At 40.4% G+C, this 25,303-nt stretch overlaps 1 protein-coding gene across 1 annotated transcript; it reads left to right on the forward strand.

Moving 5' to 3' along the window:
* The first annotated feature begins 980 nt into the window (after positions 1–980).
* dll4.L (delta-like 4 L homeolog) lies at positions 981–18,045 on the forward strand. Its single transcript, XM_018231251.2, has 11 exons — positions 981–1,447; positions 1,573–1,833; positions 3,009–3,051; positions 4,112–4,378; positions 11,912–11,972; positions 12,641–12,771; positions 13,736–13,905; positions 14,042–14,261; positions 14,806–15,505; positions 16,050–16,158; positions 17,375–18,045. The coding sequence occupies exons 1-11, from the start codon at positions 1,388–1,390 to the stop codon at positions 17,378–17,380; spliced, it is 2,028 nt and encodes a 675-aa protein (XP_018086740.1). The 5' UTR covers positions 981–1,387; the 3' UTR covers positions 17,381–18,045.
* The last annotated feature ends 7,258 nt before the right edge of the window (positions 18,046–25,303 follow it).

Raw genomic sequence — 25,303 nt, forward strand, 5'->3', positions numbered from 1 at the left:
ATTGTACATGGGGTGACAGGAGTATCATACATTTATTCATAAAGTCGTGGCCTCTAGTCTGGGGGAGCTGAGAGCTCAAAACCCAGAGAAACTACTGTTGAAATTTCCTTTCCATTTCTGTTAGAGGAGCTTGTTGTTTAGCGCAGGTGAATCAATAGGTTTAGTGCTTTATGGGCTGTCCGAGAGATAGTAGAAAGCGAGTAAGGGCTCATTATCATACAGCTGAAGCTTTATCTGCCTCCAACTACCTCCCCCTCTCCCCCCTTTTAACAAGCACATGAAAGGCCCTCAATGCGCCTGGATTTAATGAGAGGCACGCGACCCAACAATGAACGCATGTTGCAATCAGACTGAAGGTTCCCTGGCACACTCCTGCCTCAACCTGCCCACTTCCATTTACTGAGTCAAAGTCCAGTGTGGTTTCATCTTCCCCATTTCTTTAACAATTGCCACCATCTTCAATAGAGCCCCCATTTCCCAGCCCTTGTAAACTGTTTATATTAAAAGACCTTAGAATGTTTACGGTCTATTCTGTTGATCTACCTCCCTCTGTAGATATAATGGACAGGGCACGCCATGGGTTGTAGAACTACAACTCCCAGAATCCCCTGTTGTAGTTCTGCAACAGCTCCGTGAAACGTTTACTGTCTCTTCGTAATAAGATCATGCAAAACTGCTGCACACACACAAAGTGATGTGTAATATGAAAAGGCTGTTTACAACACTATAATGACCCAGCTTCCCCTCCTCTTCTTAAAAAGTGGGGTTTTATGAAATATTTCCATAATATTGCTGTAAATCTAGGAACAGATGCTTGGCTTTGTCATAATCAGATAGGCTCGCTGGTGGTCAGTGCTGCAGCAGAAGGGCACCATTAATTCTGTGTATGAGTTTTGAAAGGGGCGGTGCTGTGGGTAAATGACAGGCGCATAATGAGCTTTCAGTACAGACAGGCAAGTATATAAGTAGCTGGAAGCAGAGCGAGCTGTGCATTTGCTGATTGCAGCACAGAAGGGAAGGAGTATCTTAACAACCAACAAAACACTACACTTTCAAAGAGATCCGCTCTGTTCAGGAGCTAACCTTATTGTTGGCTATCAATTCCTCTGCAACTGAATCCACACGTACACACGGTCGGATGCTGGATTTATCCATTCAAGGGCATGCTTAATCAACTGGATTACACCTCATTATCATTTTTGGTGCTCCAGACTGGGGGTTTTATTTAAAAGAAGATCAGACCCTTTTATGTGTGATTAATTGTAAATTCTGGTAGATTTTTTTTTTTTTGCATTTTTTTTTTCATTATTGCTCTTTTTATCTGAACGGTGCATCAATTTGGGAATAATACTGATTTCTTGCGGACTTTTGGAAAGAAGGCAAGGAGATGAAGGTGGATCCTATTCGCATCTTTGGCTTGACGTTTCTCTTAATACTTGTGAAGCAGGTAAATGGCCATTCAAAGCTATATTCTCTGGGTCCCTGGTGGTCTGTAGGTCATTGGTTGAGTTATGGGAGACCCAGTTTTCCAGGGAGATCTTATTTAGGGGGTCTTGTGTATTTTTCTTCAAGGTATCTAGCTCCGGGGTCTTCCAGCTGGAGCTTCATGAGTTTATCAATACCAATGGGATGTTGGTGAATGGAAAGTCCTGTTTACCCAACTGCAGGACCTTCTTCAAGATTTGCTTGAAACATTACCAGACGGTGGTCTCCCCCGGATCCTGTACCTTTGGCAGCGTCATCACTCCAGTCCTTGGATCCAACACCTTCAGCATCAAAGGGATGGAAGGCTTCACCAACCCCATCAGGTTGCCCTTTAACTTCACATGGCCGGTGAGCTCCCATTCCATTTTAATTATTAATATATAGATAAATAGATGTGGCCACAGAATAATAATGAGGGTTTAGGGGATTACTCGTATAGGTAATGGCTTTATTTATACGAGTAAATTAAGGACTGCTTTTTTTGCCTCCACAAACAAAACAGTGTACCCATCACCTCTAGGAGAGGCAGGACTCTCTTTAAGAGGATGAAAGCATGAATAAGGACTCCATGTTTCACGCTTTGTGGTATCTCACAGAGAAAGTAAACAAACTCCATTGCACCCAACAGATATATCTATTCAGGGAAGGGGCAGCATCTGGGGAATAGAGAATATGCTAAGAAAAGATGGTAGGAATATTATCTTATAGCAGGGCTATCTAACCTGAACCTTTCAGCTGCTGTAAAATAAAAGATTCCAATGTACACCAACAATAACAGCTGGTGGGCTACAAGCTGGGTAGCCCTTCTTTATAGATAAATAATAGTGCCCGACATAGGCATTTTCTCTGGATTTTATACTTATAAAGGACAACCCTGAAGAAAGAGACCATTAAAGTGAGAGAAAACAAAACAAGCTAGCTACATGACATTGTTATGTACTGTAACCACAGATCTTGGGAAATAGTATTTCCCAGATCTAGGTTGATTGCCTAAAAACATCCTCTGTTGTACTTTCCCCCCAAGATCCTCAATTCGTCTATAACTATAAACTAATAGACTGTGTAGGTAGTGTAAAGCAGTGAACCCTAGGGGGGTTACAGGGTTAATTTGTCTGTTATGTTTTTGCCTAGTCAAGGAAGTCCCATGAATTAATAAGTAGCACAAAATATTTATGCAGCATAGAGTAAACCAAACCATCCTAGAATGCGCACGAGAGTAACAGATGTCAACAGATTCAGATGGGTTCAAAGCCATTATATCCAGTAAATACTGAATTGGAATGATCTCTACCCCCACCTCTCACACTGAAAATAAACCCAAAGAAGCTCACTTTAATTTAGATCCAGCCAGTAATGCTATATGCAATTAGATTAATTAAACTGCACAGACAGAGAGCTACTCACGCTGGAAATATAAGGCACGTTTGCCATCTAGTTTTCATGTAAGATCAGTAGTAATGCTATCATAACATTACAGACGTAGGCGAGTAATGTGTTAAGTATTTTTATGCTTTTTATTTCAGAAAACTTTTTCACTGATCGTTGAAGCCTTTCATGTACCTACAGGTAAATATTTAAACATTACCGGCACAAGGGGGCGCTACAATCCCACAGATAACATTGTGCTAGGCAATCTCAAATACAATTTATGACCTTATTTAAAATGTTTATAAAGTGATGTCTATTCCTTTAACTTACAAACAAAAGCCCCTGCTTTAAGATAGAAATCAGTTTCTGCTTTGATATACACATACTTTTTTTTCATGTCCCTCCATACCTAATCTGCAACACAATTGCGTTTCCTCCAGTTTATTTTTGGCGTGGGAAAGAAATCCGCTCTTTGGTGAGAAAACCAGAAGTCTGCCAAATCATCCTGACTGCCTTTTCCTGTATTTTACACCTTTTTCAAATTCCGCCCTTTGGAAAAGAAATAATGGCTTTTGGATGTTTTGCTGACATAAAGGAAGAGACTATTTCAACAAAACAGTTCTCACGTTGGGAATATGCTGGACACCCTAAGCCTATAGGCTCAAATTATTTTTGAAAATCTTTAATGTTTTAATTATACCTTTTTAGTTTTTTTCTGGTAGCTTCATTTTCTTCATCTTATTTAATAATTTAATAGAGTAAAAATTTAGTGTGCACTTTATAACTATAATAAATCAAAATATAGCTACATTTTATTATTTAAAGTTTTTTTCTTCTTAAATCCGGTATTTTAGGGCCAAAATTATATATGTTCTATACATCCATAAAATAATTAAAAAAATTAAAAAAAAGCTGACATCAGTTTTGTTCCTGTAATGGGAAATTTGGTTTCCAGTTCACTTATTTATAGAATAACAATGATATGTCTTGCGGTCATTCTCTTGGAACTGGTAAAATATCTGCAATTGCAAAATCTTTGGTAGCTGATATATTTGGAAAAATTCCAAAATAGACTAATACCGACAAACTTCCTTAAATCGCATTGGGAGCACTTTTTTTTTTTAACAATTATGCAACACGTGTGTGTTTTGCTGCCAGTGCCCATAGTTCCTTGCCTGAAATGTAAGGGGAATAATCTGCTTTGTCATGACAGATAGGCTATGTTTGTATTAAAAGTACTTATATGCTATTTTCTTAGATCCCAATGAGCAAGAAATGAAGATCAGTCAGTTTATCATCCAAAAACCTCTTAATGTGGGGGAAGAATGGTCAAGAGACGTTCAGTCAGAAAGCCCACAGATCCAGCTAAAATTTTCCTACAGAGTAGTGTGCAGTGAACATTACTACGGAGAAAGCTGTTCAAGACTATGCAAGCCCCGTGACGATCGATTTGGGCACTATAAATGTGAAACTGATGGGAGAGTGTCCTGCCTGAAAGGATGGAAAGGAGAATACTGTGCAGAACGTAAGATTTAATTCCTCTTTGTTTCCCACTGTGTTACAGAAACAATCGTTGCATGATTGTCTCTCAGAAAGACCATTTACAATATATAATTAAGAGTTGATTTAAGAAAAATGGTAACAGGGTTTGGTTTAAAGTCCCTTTGTAAAGAAAAACTCAATTTTTAATGGCGGAGGCCGGAGGAATATAAATTGTAATAAGATTGGGCGTATTAAATTTGCCTTCACTCTACCTGAGCTCGGAGCAAATACAAATACCAAATTATGCCCTGGCACTGGAAAAAGGAAAAATTCCTCACCCGTTATTTATCCATCCCCAATTAAACACACAATTTAGCATCCTTCATGCTCTGGAACACCTGCCAACTTGTGACACTGTCATTAGTCCCATGATACAGCCTCAATCTGGGCTCATTCATCTGTTCATTAACAAAAAAAAAAAATTGAAAGGGTTATGTGTTGCATGCATAGCACGGAATAGTTTGTGTGATCACACATTCTAACCAAGGCTTTCTTTATTTTCCCTGGAAAAAAAAAGGTAGCATCTTAATTAATGTAACAAACGAGTAGATGTAATCTAGTGCTGGCTTAAAATATTGTACATATGCAAGCTGTTTTTATCAGCTTCCACATGAACTCCTGCTAGTGCATATGCCTTTAAGAACAGATCTGAGGTGCTAATTTAAGTGATGGGGAATTAGGTGGCCATTGTTCTGAATTCAATGGAAATACATTATGTATTTCATTCCGAGTTGGTATACAAGCACAGCCATTTAGCAGACCGAACAATGCTAGGACAATGTGCATTAAGATTACAATCTGATTCTGTGTCTGTGGCATATTTTGGAGATGGAGACAGATCTGCCTGTATGTACTGCCATTTTGAAAAAGGCTGGTTTTCTAAACCAAAAGGTTCAATGCATTTCTGTGAGTGTTCTTATTCCTGTTAATAAAGTAGGGGGTTTAACCTACAGGTCCCAAAATGGAGTCCAGGTGGGTGGGTGGATGCAGTAAATGTTCTTCCCCCAAAATGAGGTCAATAAATGGTCTCATTATTATCATCAGGGGTATATATATATATATATATATATATATATATATATATATATATATATATATAAAATGCAGAATACATATAAAAACTGACTAATAGGTGATGATGACCCAGTTTACAAAGTCTTAATTTGGGTTCCCTACTAAAATTTTATACTGCAAAACCCTGTAAAAAATATGGTATCTACTATCCATATAGTTTGGGACCTAGAATTTTCTAGATAATATCCCAATGCCTGTATTTAATTTGTAGGTCGTTTCTTGTTACTCTTTGCAGTGGAATGGCAGACATAGGCTCCTATTTAATGACTAATTGGCATTAAACTTGATTGTTGGCTTTAAAGGGTCTGTCGGCCATATATTGCATGTTTTGTTGTCATCTGAGTAAAAGCACAGCTTACTGCATACAGCAAATGGTTTCAAAAAGGATTTGTGCCAGATATGCCAAGGATTGGTATTAGAATATTTGCCCTGAGAGTTGAATTGCAACTGCATTGTAGAGAAGCTTATCCACAGGTAGACATGCACATTTTACCCAGTCAAAGACAAAAATTCACTCAACAGATTCCTAGAAACTATTGTTTAAAATTCAATGGATTCAAGCATAATCTATATCCCATGGGTTCACATAATCTCCCCAAACCAAATGTAAACTGGTAGCTATTCTAACATTTGGCCAAGTCACAGTAGCTGTGGTCAGTCACTAGAGTTGTAGCTAGGGTTGCCATCCAGCCGGTATTTCCACCTGCCAAGGCCGGTATTACAAATTTACCGGCAATGTAGTAGCCGGTAAATTTGTAAAACCCTTACCAAAAGCCCTTGGCCCTCCACTCCAAACATACCTTTTCTTCGCCTTCTGGCCATCGCGCGATGTGGCTCTGCCGCTCTTTGCGTCATGACCCCCCACGGCTCCGCCCCCTTTTGCATCCTCCTCTTTTGTGCCCTCTCCCACCACGGCCGATAAAAATGTCCTGAAAAGGTGGCAACCCTAGTGCCAGGTCTAATTTTCAAAAACCAGCCAAAGTCAGCTACAAAACGAGCCCGAAACTAACCAAGAGGCATTTCAAAAGTAGCCCAAAAATAGCACAATAAGTTTAGTGAAAAAAAAGTCTAAAAAGGAATATTTACCATATTGTTCCATGAAGCAAAATGGAACAGATCCACCCATCACCAGAGGCGTAACTACAGAGGGGAGCCCAGGAGGTACAGGGGCCCTATAAGGCCCTAATACATATACGATGTCAATAAATATTGGTAAAACAGGTGAACCTCTAGACATTTTGGTGGCCAGCAAATTTTTGCCCCAAAATTGTCTGAAATTGAGGTAAGTCACCGAAAAATGCGAGGGACAGGAAACTGAGGCACAGAGCCCAAAATCTGGTAACTCCTAACTTCTACACAAGTCAATCCCATTGCATTGCATGCTGGGTACTGTAGTCTTACGTTAAACTTAGCAGTCGGCAAATTTGTAAAACAAAAACTAAATTACCCAACATGCATTGGGAGACGCAGGCTTGGCATATTAGGGCAAAAAAGAAAAAACTTTGGCTTCCAAAGTACAGACAAAGGCCCAAAAAGTTTCCCAAATCTATAACTTGGCTAGTTTGTACTTTCAAAACCTGCCTGGGCTTTAAATTAGCAGCCCAATTAGGCTGGAAAACCGCCGACCTGGCAACTAGGGTTGCCACCTTTTCTGGAAAAAAATACCGGCCTTTATACAGGCCAATATATTTATCTTTTTTCCCTATTAATAACATTGGGATCAACCATTTTTACATGCCAGGACCGTAAAATACAGGCCAGGTGGCAACCCTGCACAATACTGTTAGAGAGAACAAAAACGGATCCATGACTATTAGTAGAGTTGCCATCTCTGTTTATTTCACTGTGTGAACCATTTTGTTGGAGTTCATGACAGACAACAGTTGTATTAGTGAGTGTAAAGAGAAAAGTGCAACAAGGTGAGGTAAAACGTAAGGCAAATTGGTGTAGTCCATCAAGCGCCAAAATGTCAAACAAATATCCGGCAGGGAGGAGCCATTATTATAGCGAATCATACGCCTCAGTAATTGAGGTGGGCGGGGCCTAGTGTACTTGACCCATCGTGTAGTTTGGCGCTAATAGTGCAGCGATTGGGGTTGCTCTGACCAGATAGAGTCAAACTGGTCACATGGCACGCGCCATACTCACGCTGCCGATGGCGGGGAAATTGTTGCGCGCCACGCGTTGTTATTGTTATACTTGGATTTATGGCCCGAGGGGATGGAGCTCAGAGAAAAGCTGTAGGAAGGAGGGGAGGGTTTCAGTAGCAGCTGTTATCTCATTGAAACGGAGGGGAGAATATAAGAGGAGGAGGGGGACGTATGTGTAGATGAAAATGCCTTGTTCAGAGTCAACCAGGCATTAAACGAGGCTCTTGTAAGTGCACAAAATCAATGTCACCCAGGCACAAAAAAACAGCGGCAAATTAACTGGCTGCTTGTTTGGACTTCGTTTTCCCAGTGATGAGCTTGAGGGAGGGACTGTGTGATCCACTTTCCTCACAGAAAGAAAATGACAAAAAAACCCATGGCAGGGCAGAAAAGGCCCTGGGTCCGTCCTAAACATTAGAGGGGCACCTGAGGAGGAAGAAATTTGGATGTGGAAATATGTTATTAAATATTTGTTAGAATTTTGCAGTTACGTGTTGTCAATCCTGTTTAATTACAAGTTGGGTGCATTCTGGGAGTTGTAGGCAAACTCGCTGTAGGTATTTGGACATCCCTGATTTATACAGTCTTGGAAAAAAAAAAAAGGGCCCACCACATGTTAAGACCTCTTTTTATTTTCCCCTCAGCTGTTCTGTTTCGCTAGCTCCTCTAGTTTAAAGTATAAAAAACGATATACCTCGTCCTGACTGGGGAGTAATGTTATTCCTCAGAGAAGCCGCCTACAAAGTTTCCACGAGGTGTGAGGACCAAAAGAAAAAAAAGCATTATTTTGTTGTGTACAATGAAATAAAAATGATGAAAGAGAACTTTACCTTAATGGCACCACAGCCGGCTCTGTAAAGCATCTGCTACTCACCTGTATAGGAGAGGATTTGGCCTACAAAGAGACCTTGATGACATAGAGCCTGACTGCAGTTTTGTCTTTCATTGTTAGGGTTGCCACCTGGCCGCTATTTTAACGGCCTGGCCGGTAAAAATTATGACTAATCCCAATGTTATTAAAAGGGGAAAAAGATTAATAAATAGGATTTACTCAGAAGGTATTAATATTTCACCAGTGCCATTTTAGTACCACAGAATGGCCCTAAAGCAAAACCCAATGCTAACAATGACTGTTTTGCTTTAGGGTACTGTGGTACTAAAATGGCACTGGTGAAATATTAATACCTTCTGAGTAAAGGGTCTAGAAGGTTTTAAACAAGCACTTGAGCACCTGCAGAGCAGGTTCTAGCTGAGATTCAAAATAGGCATTTCAAGTACACAGACACAAACAGTGTCGGGACTCCCGGTGGGTGTCAGTGGGCCTCTTGCTTTTAACCATTTGGCCTATTTCATGGTCATTCCCTATTTTTTATGGGAATTTAGAGGCTTAATAATGGAAGAATGGTATGGAGAAAAACAAGACTAGGAAAATAAAGAGGTTGAGTGAAGGGAGGAGGTATAATAGTTTGGAAAGTGGGCCCTCAGCCTAAGATTTTCTGGTGGGCCCCTGGCATCCCAGTCCGACACTGGACAGAAACAGCCCCTCACAGGCCCAATGACTAGACACTGTTTATGTCATCTTAATGCAGCCCCTCTGGCATTTGTTAAAACCTGCAGGTTGCCAGTCCTGGTTTGTGAACAGAAATTGCCTCAAATTCCAGTCTTTACCTTGGAGCAACAAAACATTCACAATCACCCTAATAGTTTTTTTTGTGGGATGTACAGTTCAAAAACTTGCTTCCTGTGTTTCTTCATATACCCTGTGCCAGTTTGCTTGTCTTCTGCACTGAGATTATTGCCCTTTTCTCCTTAATCAACGTCCAAAAGATTCTTGTGTTTCTAAACTTAAAGTGGACATATACCCACCAAAACAACATAATGTAAACCTTTAAAATTTATAACTGCTAATATCATGGAAAAACAATCATGTCAATTCAAAAGTTCTTAGAATTCTGAGTTGTTTTGGCAGCTAAATGTCCCCTTCAAACAATACTTTACATTTATCCCTACATTTTTTCAGTGTAAACGCGTGTAAAATAATGTTTTCTGACACCTGCAGACCTAATTCTTGGTAGTGATGCTTCACTGGGGAAAGCTGGGTGTTAGCTATGATAGGAATGTGAGACATTGGTAAAGAGAAGGAAGAAAAACACAAGTCTAATACATATACAGCAGCATATAATATTAATTTTATTTTCTTAGTCTACATGTTTTGGCTCGGAGCTCCTTAATTATGTGATCTTAAGGCACATATATTAAAAGTGAGCCTTGAAATCAGCTCAGTTATTGAGGGGCGGGGGTTGCCATACATAACAATGACGAATACAGTGATGTTTATAGATTGCCACTAGCCATAACATGTTTTGCGAAAGGAGCTATTGTGTGAATGGTCTGTATGCGTGATTTGTATGATTTGCCTTATAAAATCACACATTATACCAGCTAAGTACACACTGTCATGCTTACCTTTCTGCTAGTTGTTTCCATTATACAGTTATTGGAGAATCAATTGTTGCATGCAGAGAGCATTCCTATGTATGTATGCAATTTTACTTTGGAATGGCAATCTCCACGCTTCTCGCCCCAACAGAGGCATTAATAGAACAGTATTATACACACTAGTATGGGAGGCAGGGCTAGTCATGTCAATCAAGAATGCCAAATTAATCAGAGAAGGTGTTTTAGCACAAGGTATTCCCTTGATTTTGTTAAAAGGTGTTAATCCCTATTCTTATTTATATTTAGGGAATAGTTTATATTTACGCTGTTGGAGCCTGCAACACTGCCAGACTTTTCTATATGAACTTGTGCATACTTTACTAAATGCGGTGGGGTAACATGAGCAATTCCTGTGTGTTAATGCTTACTGACATGTAAATGTGAACTCGTCATAAAACAAAAATTAGCTGTACAAATAAATTAAACAATAGGTAATACCAATGAGTGAAAGTTTTTTCCAGAACACATACGGGGTTATTTACTAAACTCCAAATTTATCTGTTTGGCTTAATAAAGAAAACTCGACCAAACTCCCATCCGCGACATGACCTTATTTATCATTAAAATAATCACGGAAAGACTCGATTAAATTGAGTGAAAACCTGAATCGTACAATTTTTTCGTACTTTTCTCCTTTTCGGTTTTTGCCTGAAAACCCTGAATTTTTTTGGATTATTAGGCTAAACCCAGAGCAAACCAAGATATCTTCAAATTGGGTTAGGGACATCTCCCATTGACTTATACAGGACCTTGACAGGTCGGAGATGGCAGATTTTTGCATTCACGCTTTTTGCAGCATCAGGGTATAATAATCTCGAAAATGTGAGGGTTTTTTTTCCACAAAAAATTCTACATTTTGCCCCGAAAAGCCCAACCATAAAAATTTGAGGTTTAGTAATTAATAAATCTGGTTCTGTCTAGAGCAAGGTTGACCATTTTGCAGTGTGCAAGATTCCTTTAAAATAGTTCCATACTTCTCCCTGGGGCCGGCTGTTCGAGAACCATTACAAGCAACCATGCAACAACTGTTAATGGCAAACTAAAACACGAATATGTCTAGAAATGCCGAATTTTATATATTGAACTTACTCTACCTGTACATAGATTCAGCAGCCCTATAACAGTAATGATTCACAGGAGCTTGCCATCTTGGATCTTGTGAGGCCATATTTTGAGTGTCAGTGACACTGCACATGCTCAGTGTGCTCTGGGCTGCTGTTGAGCAGCTAAGCTTAGGGGTCAGCTGAAATCATCAAGCAGAAAATCGGGCTGCCAGGGCTGATATTATTAGCTGAATCAGCAGAAATGAACATGGGGAGCTATGTAGGGGGGTCTCCAGGGACATAGATCTTTAATACTAAGGGGCTTTGAAAACCTTGGTCTTGTACAGAAACCCAAAACATGTAGCAAAGGTGTAGCATTTGTTGCTGAATTCTTTGTTACTTCTGTGAAGCACTGCAGGGTAGACATCTCTGTTATTGTTATTCTGTGTCTGGCATATACATACAGTCAGATCCCAAGGTCACTTGCTTATATTGCAGTATGGACTGCTCACTCTTTGGCTGTGTTCTAGCTCATTTTGAACCTGAGACTCTGCACCTTTGCCGGCAATAAATGTTTTGACAATGGCTTTGTTTTTCAAGCATTCCTCCTCTTGTAGTATCAGTCTGGCTGCAGTTAGTCCTGTCCTGCTTGTGTTTGTTGTGTATATAGAACAACGCAGATGGCTTGATTGTAGTTGCAATATTTACATGAGAGCTTAGTTTCACTTTGTTTTCTTTGTTTTTTTACAGCCATTTGCCTGGATGGGTGCAGTGAGCAGAACGGCTATTGTAACAAACCCGGAGAATGCACGTAAGTAGAGGTTTTTATATCACAATTAAAACATCCATTCAACAAAGTCAAGGTTGCAAGTTTCCTACAGAAACACTATTTAAGTTATGGGATGTGTAGCTGTTGGTTCCTATGACAGAAAGAGCGATACCCTGCGATAGGTTTACAATAGCCCAGCATTCATCAGTCGAAGAGGGGAAACCCTTTTGGATTGATTTCTGCAAGGGCTATTGTGAGTCTTCCCTACAGGATCAGTATAACCTATTGTTGGCTGTTCGTCAGCCATTTCTAACTCTTGACAAATAGTCATTCGCATTGCAGGAAAGTGACTAACAATGTCACAATGCGTATTTTTTAATAATACTGAGAACATTTTACAGAGTTTCCTGTCACTTTCCTGTCACTTGCATTATTGGGGTTCACTGTACGTTGGTGTAATAAGGCAATACGAGGAATGGAGTACTTGGGAATATTTGTGCCTGAGACAAACCACAGGAAATGCCTGCTTTTATACTTATGTGTTGCCTTTTGTCTGCTCACTAATGCAGCACATTCAGCAGCTGCCCGGCTTGCAGGCACTTTATAAATGTTTACCTTAGAACAGAGTTTCCCGAATATTTTATCCAGTAGGCAGAAAAGCTTTGTGTGTCACAAAATAACTCAGTATTTGCTTATTTTATGTTTTGCAGTTGTCGCCCAGGATGGCAAGGTCGCTTCTGCAATGAGTGCATACCCCATAGTGGCTGTCGACATGGGACATGCCAGGTTCAGTGGCAGTGTATTTGTGATGAAGGCTGGGGTGGTCTTTTTTGTGACCAAGGTCAGTATCATATTATTCCCAAAGCATTCTGTTATTTTAAAGAGATTGTAACTGGAGAATATGTGACGGAACCCAGATATATACATAATATTCCTCCATTATAGTTCATATATATAGTATAGACATTATTATGTATATATCTGGGTTTCGTCACATATTCTGCAGTTACAATCTCTTTAACTGTTTTTAAGCTGTTATACTTTCCATGGCTATTTATATTGGGCATTACAACCTTATTTACATATCCAAAATGATTCTACAGTTGGTATCATCCCTATTAGTAGTACATGTTGTTTTCATGTTCAGAGCTTGAAAAAGTATTTGTAATGCCTCCAACACAATCACATGAACAAATAACAAGGAAGAATAGTTGAACACAGCGCATGCACGATTCTCATTGAAAGATCTTCTTGAATCTTGTTGAATGAGGAAATGTTTTATTAAGAAGTGTTCATTTATTAGTCTATTCTTGATGTTACTAGACTACAGCTCCCAGCATGCTTTGATAATATGTTGGCGTATGCTAAGGGAGGTAGCCCAGTAACATTTAGGTGGAGAAACTCTGTAATGGATGGTTTGTGTTCCCTTTAATATGTCTAATTGTATGTTGTTATATAGCTGTCCTGAAGATATTAGGTTTCTTGCTTTTGTTACATAGCTATTATTTTTTTTAGAGGAAACCTTTAATACGATTAAAAGAATAATAAAAAACTATAAATAACAGACTATTGCAGACTAAAAATATTATAGATGACATCTGGTACATATTCAATTGAAGAGCACAAATTATTCTTGAAGCTGATGAGGCTCAGGAATGATTTGATTTACTTCAATTGTACCTTCAATTCAATTTACATAAAATATACCCTTACAGAACTGAATGAATGTGACCTAATGACTATTGACCCTTCTGAAATTCACCAAGGTCAACCTCGTTATAATATAACTTTTACCATTCTTACAGATTTAAATTACTGTACTCATCATAAACCCTGCAAAAATGGAGCAACCTGCACGAACACAGGACAGGGAAGCTACACCTGTTCTTGCCTACCAGGTTTTAGTGGTGTCAACTGTGAAGACAAAATAAGAGAATGTGACAGCAACCCATGCAGGAATGGTGGCAGCTGTAGGGTAAGTGATATTTTATTGATTAAAAAAAAAAAATACAGGGCAAGCTGCACAGTAAGAGACAAAAAGAACCAGTTCATTCAGGCAGCGTTTGATACAGGCAACTTGTTTATGTTAATTTACATGTTTTTTTTTTTAGGATTTGGAAAATGGTTATAGGTGTGAATGTCCTCAAGGGTATGATGGAAGCCACTGTGAGAAAAGCGTTCTGAATTGTGGAAACTCGCCATGCTTTAATGGTGGCACATGCCGAGAGAGAGATATCGGGGCCAGCTATACCTGCCATTGCCCTCTAGGCTTCACAGGCTCCAACTGCGAAAAGAAAGTTGACAAATGCACAAGAAATCCCTGCCTGAATGGTGCGTAGCAGTAATTAGTGTTTAAACTTTTAACAGCAGTCTTCTCTTTTTCGAATTAATTCTTTGCGCATGTAATATTCTCTATTCATTACTACTGCGTAACTACAGGGTATGTGCAACAAATGAAGGCAACACAGAACCCTACACCCCCCTTTCAGATTTATTTTTAATATTATAATTCTATAATAATAAACTCTTGAATTGGTTTGTAAAGTAAATCTGATTCCAGTACCCCACGGCTTGCAAGAATATTTGCACTATGCAATATTTATAGTATGTAAAGCAGTGCTGTGCATCTTTTACATGAATTGGGGCAATTATTTTTCAATACACATGTTCAAAAGCTGCATTATCTTAAAATAAGGAAAATATACAAAGAGATCTGTAGAATCTTTGGACAAACTAGGGACCATAAAAATCCCATAAGGGCCATAATCTGGAATGCAAACTACCAGTTGGACCACCATGATGTAAAGAAGTGTTTGCCTATCTGATGTCTTTCTATTTTAGTAAAGGTAACTATATGTCTTTTATGGTTTTACAGGAGGTCAGTGCTTTGATTTTGGAAAAACACAGTTGTGTCGCTGCCGTCCTGGTTTTACTGGCCCCACCTGCGCAATTAATATAGATGACTGTGCAAAAAACCCATGTTCCAATGGAGGGATCTGCACTGATGCTGTCAATGATTATTATTGCGAATGTCCACCAGGATACATAGGGAAAACCTGTAATGTGAAAACCAACAAATGCAATTTGCGTTGCAAAAATGGAGGAACATGCTATATTGGACCTTACGACGACAACTTAAGTTGTGATTGTCCTCCTGGCTTCATGGGGAATCTTTGTGAAAATCCAGCAGAATCCAAAGTAGATTTTCCATGGGTTGCAGTGTTCATGGGTGCTGGCTTTGTGGGGGTTCTTGTCTTGCTCTGCATGGTTATAATAACTTTTAGGCATTTCCGTAAACAGCCCTTGCATGAGAGTAACACAATGAACAATTTATCTGATTTCCAAAAAGATAACTTGATTTCAGCATCGCAGCTTAAGAATATAAACAAGAAGAAAGACCTGGAAGTGGACTGTGGCATTGAAAAATCGAATTACAAACTGAAAAATCACACTTTGGACTGTAATCTAACTCATGGAACGATAGGCAATGTCAGTAGTGGAATCGGAAAAGGAAATAAATTCCATAACAGTGAGAAATGTTTAGAAGAAGAGAAATTTCCTCTTCGTTTTCACAGGTGAGAATCTAATCTGAAAAAAAAAATGCTTAGCTTTGCTTGTGATTGGGTAGCTAGTCCAGATGCCATTGAATTCATCATAAATAGTATACTGATGAGCAATCCAAATCATTTATGTAACCAGATGTGTATGACGTGTATGCAAAAACTGAAATATACATTTGTGCATATACTCAAACTGAAAATTCTTTTCTGCTTACTGGAAACAGTGAAGGGAACAGGGGCATAAACATTAATATGTACTATTGTAATGTGTGTTTATGCCTTCTAAAGCTGTATTTTAAAACACGGAAAACAAAACTACTTTAACATGTATAATGCATTACTGAAGCTTTCCGTGTTAGCTAATTAATATTGCAACTATTAGAGGTATATTCAGACATAGATCCTACTTTATTGTTATAGGACTGTTGAGTTGTCTATAGAGACAGGCAGTGAGATGGGCAGAAGCAGTGAGCTAATCTACTCATGACTAAAGGGATAATGTAACAATTTCCACTGTTCTCAAGATTATTTTCCTTACTTTGTGTTTTTCTATCTGCAGTGATAAGCCAGAGTGTAGAATATCAACGATATGTTCCTCAAGGGACTCAATGTACCAGTCAGTTTATGTAATAGCTGAAGAACGGAACGAATGTGTGATAGCTACAGAGGTAAGGGCATATCATCTTAAACCAACCTACCACTGAGTTTATTTGCTTAAACTGATACTTATACCTCTGCCTTATGAGAATTAAACACTCAATTCAATTCTAAACAGTAAACCATCACCAACTGACTTAAATGAATAATGTTATTGGCTAATTATCCCTTTCGAATTATGCTTTTATCTAGCTTTTACTAACCTATGGCGGTTTTATGATTGCACTCAATGCTTTCAATGAATGAATACTAATAATGCACTAACACAAAGAGCAGCAATCAGCAACTTGCCATTGAATGGCAGTTGTACTGGTATTTTAAGTATGGCAGTTATGCTTTTAGCTACTTTTAGTAGCAACACTACATAAAAATAACATTTACACAGATGAGCTCCATGAAGCTAAACTTGTCTGTCACTAGTATCATCTACTCAACCTACAGTAAGCATTGTCTCATACAGTATTGAAACAGGCTGGGGGAAAAAGGCAAAGTATGGCATTTTTATTCATTTAGTGGAATTTTTATCACTATCTGTACCCGTTTTTAACAAATTAATTAAATGTTTTTTACTGTAAAATAGGCTTCAGTTAAGCAGGCTAATGCAACATTCAGGTAGCTGGGGATAACTGATGCCCCATTTGATAACTGATGCCCCATACTGGGGATAATACATATTAAATTAGGTTGAAACCTTTTAACTCTATTTTAACCTGCCTACCTGCTAGTTGATCCAGAGGAAGGCGGAAAAAAAAACAATTTGAAGCCTCTCCAATTTGCCTCAGAGGGTGGTAAAAATTCCTTCCTGACTCCAAAATAATGTAGGACTATTGTGTTGCCATGTATTACTGCTAATAACCTGCTTAGCCCAGCCTACTGTGCAGCCTATTAAAATTTGCAAGCTCAGTCTTTTCCAAGTGACAGGTGAGCTTTGTAAAAGCATAAGGGCCTGCAGCAATCTTCACTTGTTAAATGACCTCTGCTTCTCTGCCAAGAGCCTTAGGGGGGAACCTTCACAGAATATTTAAAGACATTATTTTGGCATTTAAATGCCACATGAAGATCTTCCATCTGGCTGCAGCGTTAGATGCCAATAGGGACAAATGCTTTATGCATTTCAATAGCAAACTGTCTCAGGAATCACTGAATACAAGAAAGAATTGTTTATAGACAGATGAAAGCTATACATTGAACAGTACTAACTCATCTGTATTACTTTTGCTTTGGCAGGTATAAAACATGAGTTGAATATCCAGATATTCAGTGTGCAAGGTGTCTCCAAAAGGACAACTAAGGAAAGAGGCCTGCCATGTAGCTCCGTTGTTTACAGAAAAGGGCTTCGGTGGACTGGAGGAGAAATATATTTTCTCATGCAACTTGCTGCTTTCAGAAGATCGAATAATCTTAGCTGAAGGGTCAAAAACTGTGAACTTGCAGGATGCAAAAAGACTTTAACCTTTAGCTCTGGATTTTTAGTAACCTGATCAACTGAATGTAAAAAAACTGGAAGAAAACAAAACACAAGCAAGACATAAGTTAATGTTAAAGACGTTTTACTGTTTAAGCTAGTTCTTAAAGTGTCCTTTGAGTTTTTTACTCCATGTCATAATGTAAAATTGCAAATGTGAGGTGCTGACAGCAATGGATGTTGGCAGTCAATGCCATATATCAATAATTTGTGGATTCATAATTGTTTAGCTATGCAGAATCGAAGCTGTCAAGGTCTCCATGTTGTCCTCTTGAGTTTTGAAGTGCCTAAAGCATGTCCAAAAGTCTACATCGTGTTGGCTAATGTTCACTGCTTTCCCATGTAATACCTGACCAGTATTAAGCTAAGACAATTGTTTTCACCATACATACACCAGCAAGAGGTTTTTGGATGAACTGCTGTAAAGCAACAAGTGGATATTGCTGTATCTTAAATAAAAAAAAAGTTTTTAATTAAAATTCTTGGGCATATCACCCAAAATGCTGTTTGGCCAGCAAACTTTAGTCAAAGCCTTACATTGCGTACCATGTCAATCAAGCTGGACTCTTTTAATAATTCCTTTTGCACTAATTATTGTGATTAGAAGTATATTTTGTATTGAAAAAAGAAAACACTATGAGTGTTGTAATTCCTCTCTATTTATCACAGCCTTAATTTTATCAGGAAAGCCTCTAATTCTTACCCATTATAATACCTGTTGAATGTCACAATTCAACGCGCATGTATCTATTAATATGACAGGACTACAATAAGCCGAACACTCTAGGATAAGCCATTTATTCTAAAGAGGTTTCCACTTGTTTTATTACAGCATTATAATGTATGGTTTCAGAGTAAAGCTCTAAGATGGTTTGTCATGTTCATTATCAGGCCTCTAAGTAATGACATAACCAAACAATACTCTATGCCCACACTCACTGCTTCTTCATTTTTTGTTGAGAACGCTAAGAACAAAGTTGTATTCAGAAATGTAAATAGCGATAATCATTTTTGCAGTCTAATGTCAATTCCTAAAGCACTAAGAGGTAGAGTCCTGCGCGGAACCAATTTGTTATACCCGACCCACAACCCGCATACTTACCTGCTTGGACCCGCTACCCGACCCACAAGTACCTTATCCGCAACCTGATCCGAGACCCGCTGACCATCAAGAAACAGGAAGTGCTGTCATTGTAAACCGGAAGTGACATCATTAGAAGTCGCCGTGATCCAAAAAAAGGGGGGTAAAACAGGAAGTGCTGTCATTGTAAACCGGAAGTGACCTCATTGGAAGTAGGCGTGATCATGAAAAAAGGAGTAAAACTTGCTATCGAGAAGGACCCGCAAACCTGGAGAACCAATGACCTGCGTCTACCTGCTCCCGAAACATCTACCTGCAACCCGCAGGTTTTTGGGGGTAACCCGCGGTTACCCGACCTGCTGCAGGACTCTACTAAGAGGCAACGTCCCTCTGCTTTAAAGCTAGAAACATCGTAGTTGTCAACAACATATCCTCCATTCTTTATCATGTAAACTGCAACAATAATTAACAGACTAGCGGAGATAAGCACTTACAGTCATCTCTTAACGGGTATTGGTTAATCAACTACCTAAACAGTGAAAAGGAATATATTATGTACTACTGAGCTGTCCCCATACACTTGGCTATCTTTAGGAAACCTAAAACACCCCATCAGTGGCCTGCGGGAATTTACTCCAGCACACCTATACAACTCCCAAGATTCAATAATACATGTTTTTGGATGTGGCTTGCTGTCATTTAGAAACCTAGCATTTCAATAATTTAACGGGAAAAAAAAAATCAAAAGCACTGAAGTTTTTACATTTTATAGCATTGTTATGTATATAATGTATATTTATAACCAAAACAAATGTAAATATGTTTATTTCTTCTTGTGTCATGTTTTTAATGTGCTAGCAAAAAAGTCTGAATTTTATTTTTTTTTTCCAAACAATGAAAAAAAATATCTTCCATCAACATAACGGTTTCCTGTCATTTTTAAAAGTTTCACCCAAAGGCTGAGCGGTAACTTTCAACCAAAAATAGTTTACTTACTCTATAACCGAAGCAAGCAGTTTGTATATAGAAACAGTTAAAGTCTTAAATGCACTTGTTGCATTACCACTTGATAAATGAAGGCAAGAAAAAAATGGAGCACGTCAAGGGGGACAAATAATAGTGCTTATTTCCTGTTGCTTTTCCTGTGGCCTTTGTCCAACTGGTAAAATGGGAAGTAAAAATGCATTTCCCACTAATTCTTCTGTGGATGTTTACAGGAAAGACTTGTGTATCCACTTGCTACTCATGAATTCGCATCCTGAATCGGTTGTATTAAATCTGGCAACGACTCATGCTCCATAAACACTGCGGGTGCCCTCCTTACTTTAAACCGTGGGGTAGGGGATGAATATATCTTCTCAGTGGTTCTTATATAAGAAACTTTTCCTTGAGACTATAACAAACTCCCATTGTGAACAAGATACGGTGTATAATGATGAGGATATAGAAGACCCTGGACCTTTTTTGTTCCAAATGGTACTGATCAATGACCTGATACACTAGAAACTGGTCTCGCTAAAACGCCTGGTTTGCAACATCACACAACTTTACTACTTTCATGTTTTGTGGCCATGCCATTATCTATGGAATTTAACCTGGAACTTAGTGAGTGTATAGAGTGTGAGTGTATAGATAAGTCTGTATACGGTAGTTCTATACAGTGGGGTTCATTTGAACTAGATTTAGTAAAATGTGCATATTGCCCCAGTAACTACTACCCGTATAAAAGCAGGGTTTTGGTTGCTTCCAGCATATTCTGTTGGCTACTGTTTTGCCTAGGCATAGAGCATAGACAAGATTGGAACATTTTCAGATCGAAGATGAATCTCACCTAGTACCCTGTTCACAACAAGTGTGATATGCCATACAATGTATGATGATGGGCTGCTATGTACAGTGCCTTGCACCAAAGATATTCAGTAGAGATGTCGCGAACTGTTCGCCGGCGAACTTGTTCGCGCGAACATCGGGTGTTCGCGCTCGCCGGAAGTTCGCGAACGTCGCGCGACGTTCGCCATTTTGGGTTCGCCATTGTCATCGCCATTTTTTGCCCTCTCACCCCAGACCAGCAGGTACATGGCAGCCAATCAGGAAGCTCTCCCCTGGACCACTCCCCTTCCCTATAAAAACCGAAGCCCTGCAGCGTTTTTTCACTCTGCCTGTGTGTGCTGAAGAGATAGTGTAGGGAGAGAGCTGCTGCCTGTTAGTGATTTCAGGGACAGTTGAAAGTTTGCTGGCTAGTAATCGTTTTGATACTGCTCTGTTATTGGAGGGACAGAAGTCTGCAGGGGTTTGAGGGACATTTAAGCTTAGGTAGCTTTGCTGGCTAGTAATCTACCTTCTACTGCAGTGCTCTGTATGTAGCTGCAGTGGGCAGCTGTCCTGCTTCTGATCTCATCTGCTGACTGCTGCAATAACAGTAGTCCTTGTAAGGACTGCTTTTATTTATTTTTTTGTTGTTTTACTACTACTACTACTACTACTATAAGAGCCCAGTGCTATTAGTCTAGCAGTGTTGGGGAGTGGGACTGGTGTGCTAATCTGCTGCTCCTAGTAGTTCAGCAGCACCAACTTTAATTTTTTTTTTTTAATATTCATTTTTTTTTTATTTTACTTTTTTTTATTTTACTACCGCTGTAGTAGTGTATAAGTTGACCTTTTAGGCATTATTTGCCCTGTAGGCATTATTTGCACACTGTTTTCTTCAACCCGCCATCTAGCTGTGTGACCTTGTTCACATTCTGTCTAAATATCCATAATATTACCGTCTCCAGAAAAAACACCGGAGTGACTTTTTTCAAGCAGCATTCATATATTTTACGTAATCCGTATCCACCGCTGTAGTAGTGTATACGTTGACCTTGTAGGCATTATTTGCACACTGTTTTCTTCAACCCGCCATCTAGCTGTGTGACCTTGTTCACATTCTGTCTAAATATCCATAATATTACCGTCTCCAGAAAAAACACCGGAGTGACTTTTTTCAAGCAGCATTCATATATTTTACGTAATCCGTATCCACCGCTGTAGTAGTGTATACGTTGACCTTGTAGGCATTATTTGCACAATGTTTTCTTCAACCCGCCATCTAGCTGTGTGAGCTTGTTCACATTTTGTCTAAATATCGATAATATTATCGTCTCTAGAAAAACCACTTGAGTTACTTTTTTTCAAGCAGCATTCATATATTTTACGTAATCCGTATCCACCGCTGTAGTAGTGTATACGTTGACCTTGTAGGCATTATTTGCACACTGTTTTCTTCAACCCGCCATCTAGCTGTGTGAGCTTGTTCACATTTTGTCTAAATATTGATAATATTATCGTCTCTAGAAAAACCACTTGAGTTACTTTTTTTCAAGCAGCATTCATATATTTTACGTAATCCGTATCCACCGCTGTAGTAGTGTATACGTTGACCTTGTAGGCATTATTTGCACACTGTTTTCTTCAACCCGCCATCTAGCTGTGTGAAGCTTGTTCACATTTTGTCTAAATATTGAATAATATTATCGTCTCTAGAAAAACCACTTGAGTTACTTTTTTTCAAGCAGCATTCATATATTTTACGTAATCCGTATCCACCGCTGTAGTAGTGTATACGTTGACCTTGTAGGCATTATTTGCACACTGTTTTCTTCAACCCCGCCATCTAGCTGTGTGAGCTTGTTCACATTTTGTCTAAATATTGATAATATTATCGTCTCTAGAAAAACCACTTGAGTTACTTTTTTTCAAGCAGCATTCATATATTTTACGTAATCCGTATCCACCGCTGTAGTAGTGTATACGTTGACCTTGTAGGCATTATTTGCACACTGTTTTCTTCAACCCGCCATCTAGCTGTGTGTATTATCGTTTCCACAGAAAAACCAACTGAGTTTTTGTTGTTGTTGGTTGTTTTTTTTAAAAATAATGCCAGGCAAAGGCAGGCCGCCACGCAGAGGCCGTGCTAGGGGCCGTGCTGCTATGCAATCCTGTGGCCCTAGCAAATTGCCCAGTTTTAAAAAGCCAATGACCCTGAACTCCCAAAATGCTGAAGAGGTAGTTGACTGGCTTACACAGCACACCCCATCCTCTACCGTTTCTAACTTTACCACAACATCCTCCTCATCCTCCACTGCTATGGCCACCCCACGTAACACTTCCTCCACACACCGTGCCCCTTCTTCACTGGGGTCAGAGGAGTTATTTTTCCCATGAGTTTTCTTGAACTGAGTAATGCGCAACCATTATTGCCAGAAGAAGATGAAGGAGATGAGGACCTTACACCAGATTTAATTCTGGCAGAGAACACGATAGAGATGGACATAATGAGTGATGAGGAGGAGGTCCCCGCTGCTGCTTCCTTCTGTGATGTGTCAGAAGAAATTGATGCATCTGAGGAGAATGATGATGATGAGGAGATTGATGTTTTGTGGGTGCCGTAGTAGAAGAGGCAAGAGGAGGGTAGTTCAGATGGAGAGACGGAGAGTCAGAGAGGCAGTAGGAGAATAAGACTTAGAAGAAGCAGGGAGGACAGCCCGCAGGGATCAGTAGGGCAACAACATGTATCGGCACCTGTGTTCAGCCGGCCAACGCACCCGCCATTGCCGCCAATGCCGCCAACTTCTACTGTTACCGGCCAGATCGCACACTTCCAAAAAGTCAGCAGTGTGGGATTTTTTAATGTGTGTGCCTCTGACAAAAGCATTGTAATTTGCAATGAGTGCAGTCAGAAACTGAGCCTTGGTAAGCCCAACAGCCACATAGGTACACAACTTCTATGCGAAGGCCACATGAGCGGGCAAGCACAAAGCACTTTGGGAGCAACACACTCAAAGGCAACAGGCAAACTAAAAGCCACACTCCTTCTGGTCCAGCATCTTACTGCTCTACCTCTGCTCTCCTTGACCCGTCTGAACCACCCTCCACTCCGCGCCTTCCACCTTGACCACCTGTTCCCATTCCCAGTCATCTGCCACCAGCCAAGTTTCTGTGAAGGCCATGTTTGAGCGTAAGAAGCCAATGTCTGACTGTCACCCCCTTGCCCGGCGTCTGACAGCTGGCTTGTCTGCACTCTTAGCCCGCCAGCTTTTACCATACCAGCTGGTGGACTCTGAGGCCTTCCGCAAATTTGTAGCAATTGGGACACCGCAGTGTAAGGTACCCAGCCGCAATTTTTTTTTTAAAAAGGGAATACCACACCTGTACCAACATGTGCAGAGCCAAGTTACCGCATCTCTGTCACTTAGTGTTGGGCCAAAGGTCCATATGACTACTGACGCATGGTCCTCCAAGCATGGTCAGGGCAGGTATGTCACCTACACTGCCCACTGGGTGAACTTGGTAATGGCTGGGAAGCAGGGAATGGGTAGCTCAACAACAACAGTGGAGTTGGTGTCACCGCACGGATTGCACGCGGTTCTGCCACCACCTCTACTCCTCCATCGCTCTCTACCTCGTCTTCTTCTTCTTCTTACTCTGCTGCTGGGTCCTCCTTCTCCTCCTCCACACCTGTGCACCCCCAGCTCCCCCTAGGCTATTCGACGTGCCAGGTACGCCGTTGTCACGCTGTCTTGGGGATGACGTGCCTGGAAAGCAAAAAACCATACCGGATCTGTACTCCTGTCATCTCTGCAGTCACAGGCCGATCGGTGGCTGACCCCACACCAACTGCAGATCGGAAAAGTGGTGTGTGACAATGGAAGCAATCTGTTGGCAGCGTTGAGACTAGGCAATTTAACACATGTGCCCTGCATGGCACATGTGTTAAATTTAATAGTCCAACGTTTTGTCTCCAAGTACCACAGGATTCCAGGACGTTCTCACCCAGTCCAGAAAGGTGTCGGCCCATTTCAGACGTTCCTACACAGCCATGGCACGCCTTGCTGACATTCAGCAGCGCTACAACATGCCAGTCAGGCGTTTGATTTCTGACAGCCAGACTCGCTGGAATTCAACGCTCCTTATGTTGGAACGTCTGCTGCAACAACAAAGGGCCGTCAACGAGTACCTTTTTGAACTGGGTGGTAGGACTGGATCTGCACAGCTGGGGATTTTTTTCCCCCGTTACTGGGTGCTTATGCGCGATGCCTGCAGGCTCATGCGACCTTTTGAAGAGGTGACAAATATGGTCAGTCGCACCGAAGGCACCATCAGCGACCTAATACCCTTCGCTTTCTTCCTGGAGCGTGCCGTGCGACGAGTGACAGATGAGGCTGTAGACCAGCGTGACGAGGAGCTGGAAGCGCACGATTTCTGGTCGGAATCACCAGAACGAACCCAGGCACCTGCTGCAACGCAGGGAGAGGTGCCAGAAGTGGAGTCAGAGGAGGAAGGTGGCTTTGTGGAGGAGGAGGAGGAGGACCAACAGGAGCAGGCTTCCCAGGGGGCTAGTGGTGACCTTTTGGGGACCCCTGGTCTTGTACGTGGCTGGGGGGAGGAGACCGTGGATGATGCAGTCCTTGATAATGAGGAAGCGGAGATGGATAGCTCTGCATCCAACCTTGTGAGAATGGGGTCTTTCATGCTGTCATGCCTGTTGAAGGACCCCCGTATCAAGAGGCTTAAGGAGAAGGACCTGTACTGGGTCGCAACGCTACTAGACCCTCGGTACAAGCATAAAGTG

Source organism: Xenopus laevis, chromosome 8L (assembly GCF_017654675.1).
Source record: "Xenopus laevis strain J_2021 chromosome 8L, Xenopus_laevis_v10.1, whole genome shotgun sequence".
In the NCBI taxonomy this organism is placed as follows: Eukaryota; Metazoa; Chordata; class Amphibia; order Anura; family Pipidae; genus Xenopus; species Xenopus laevis.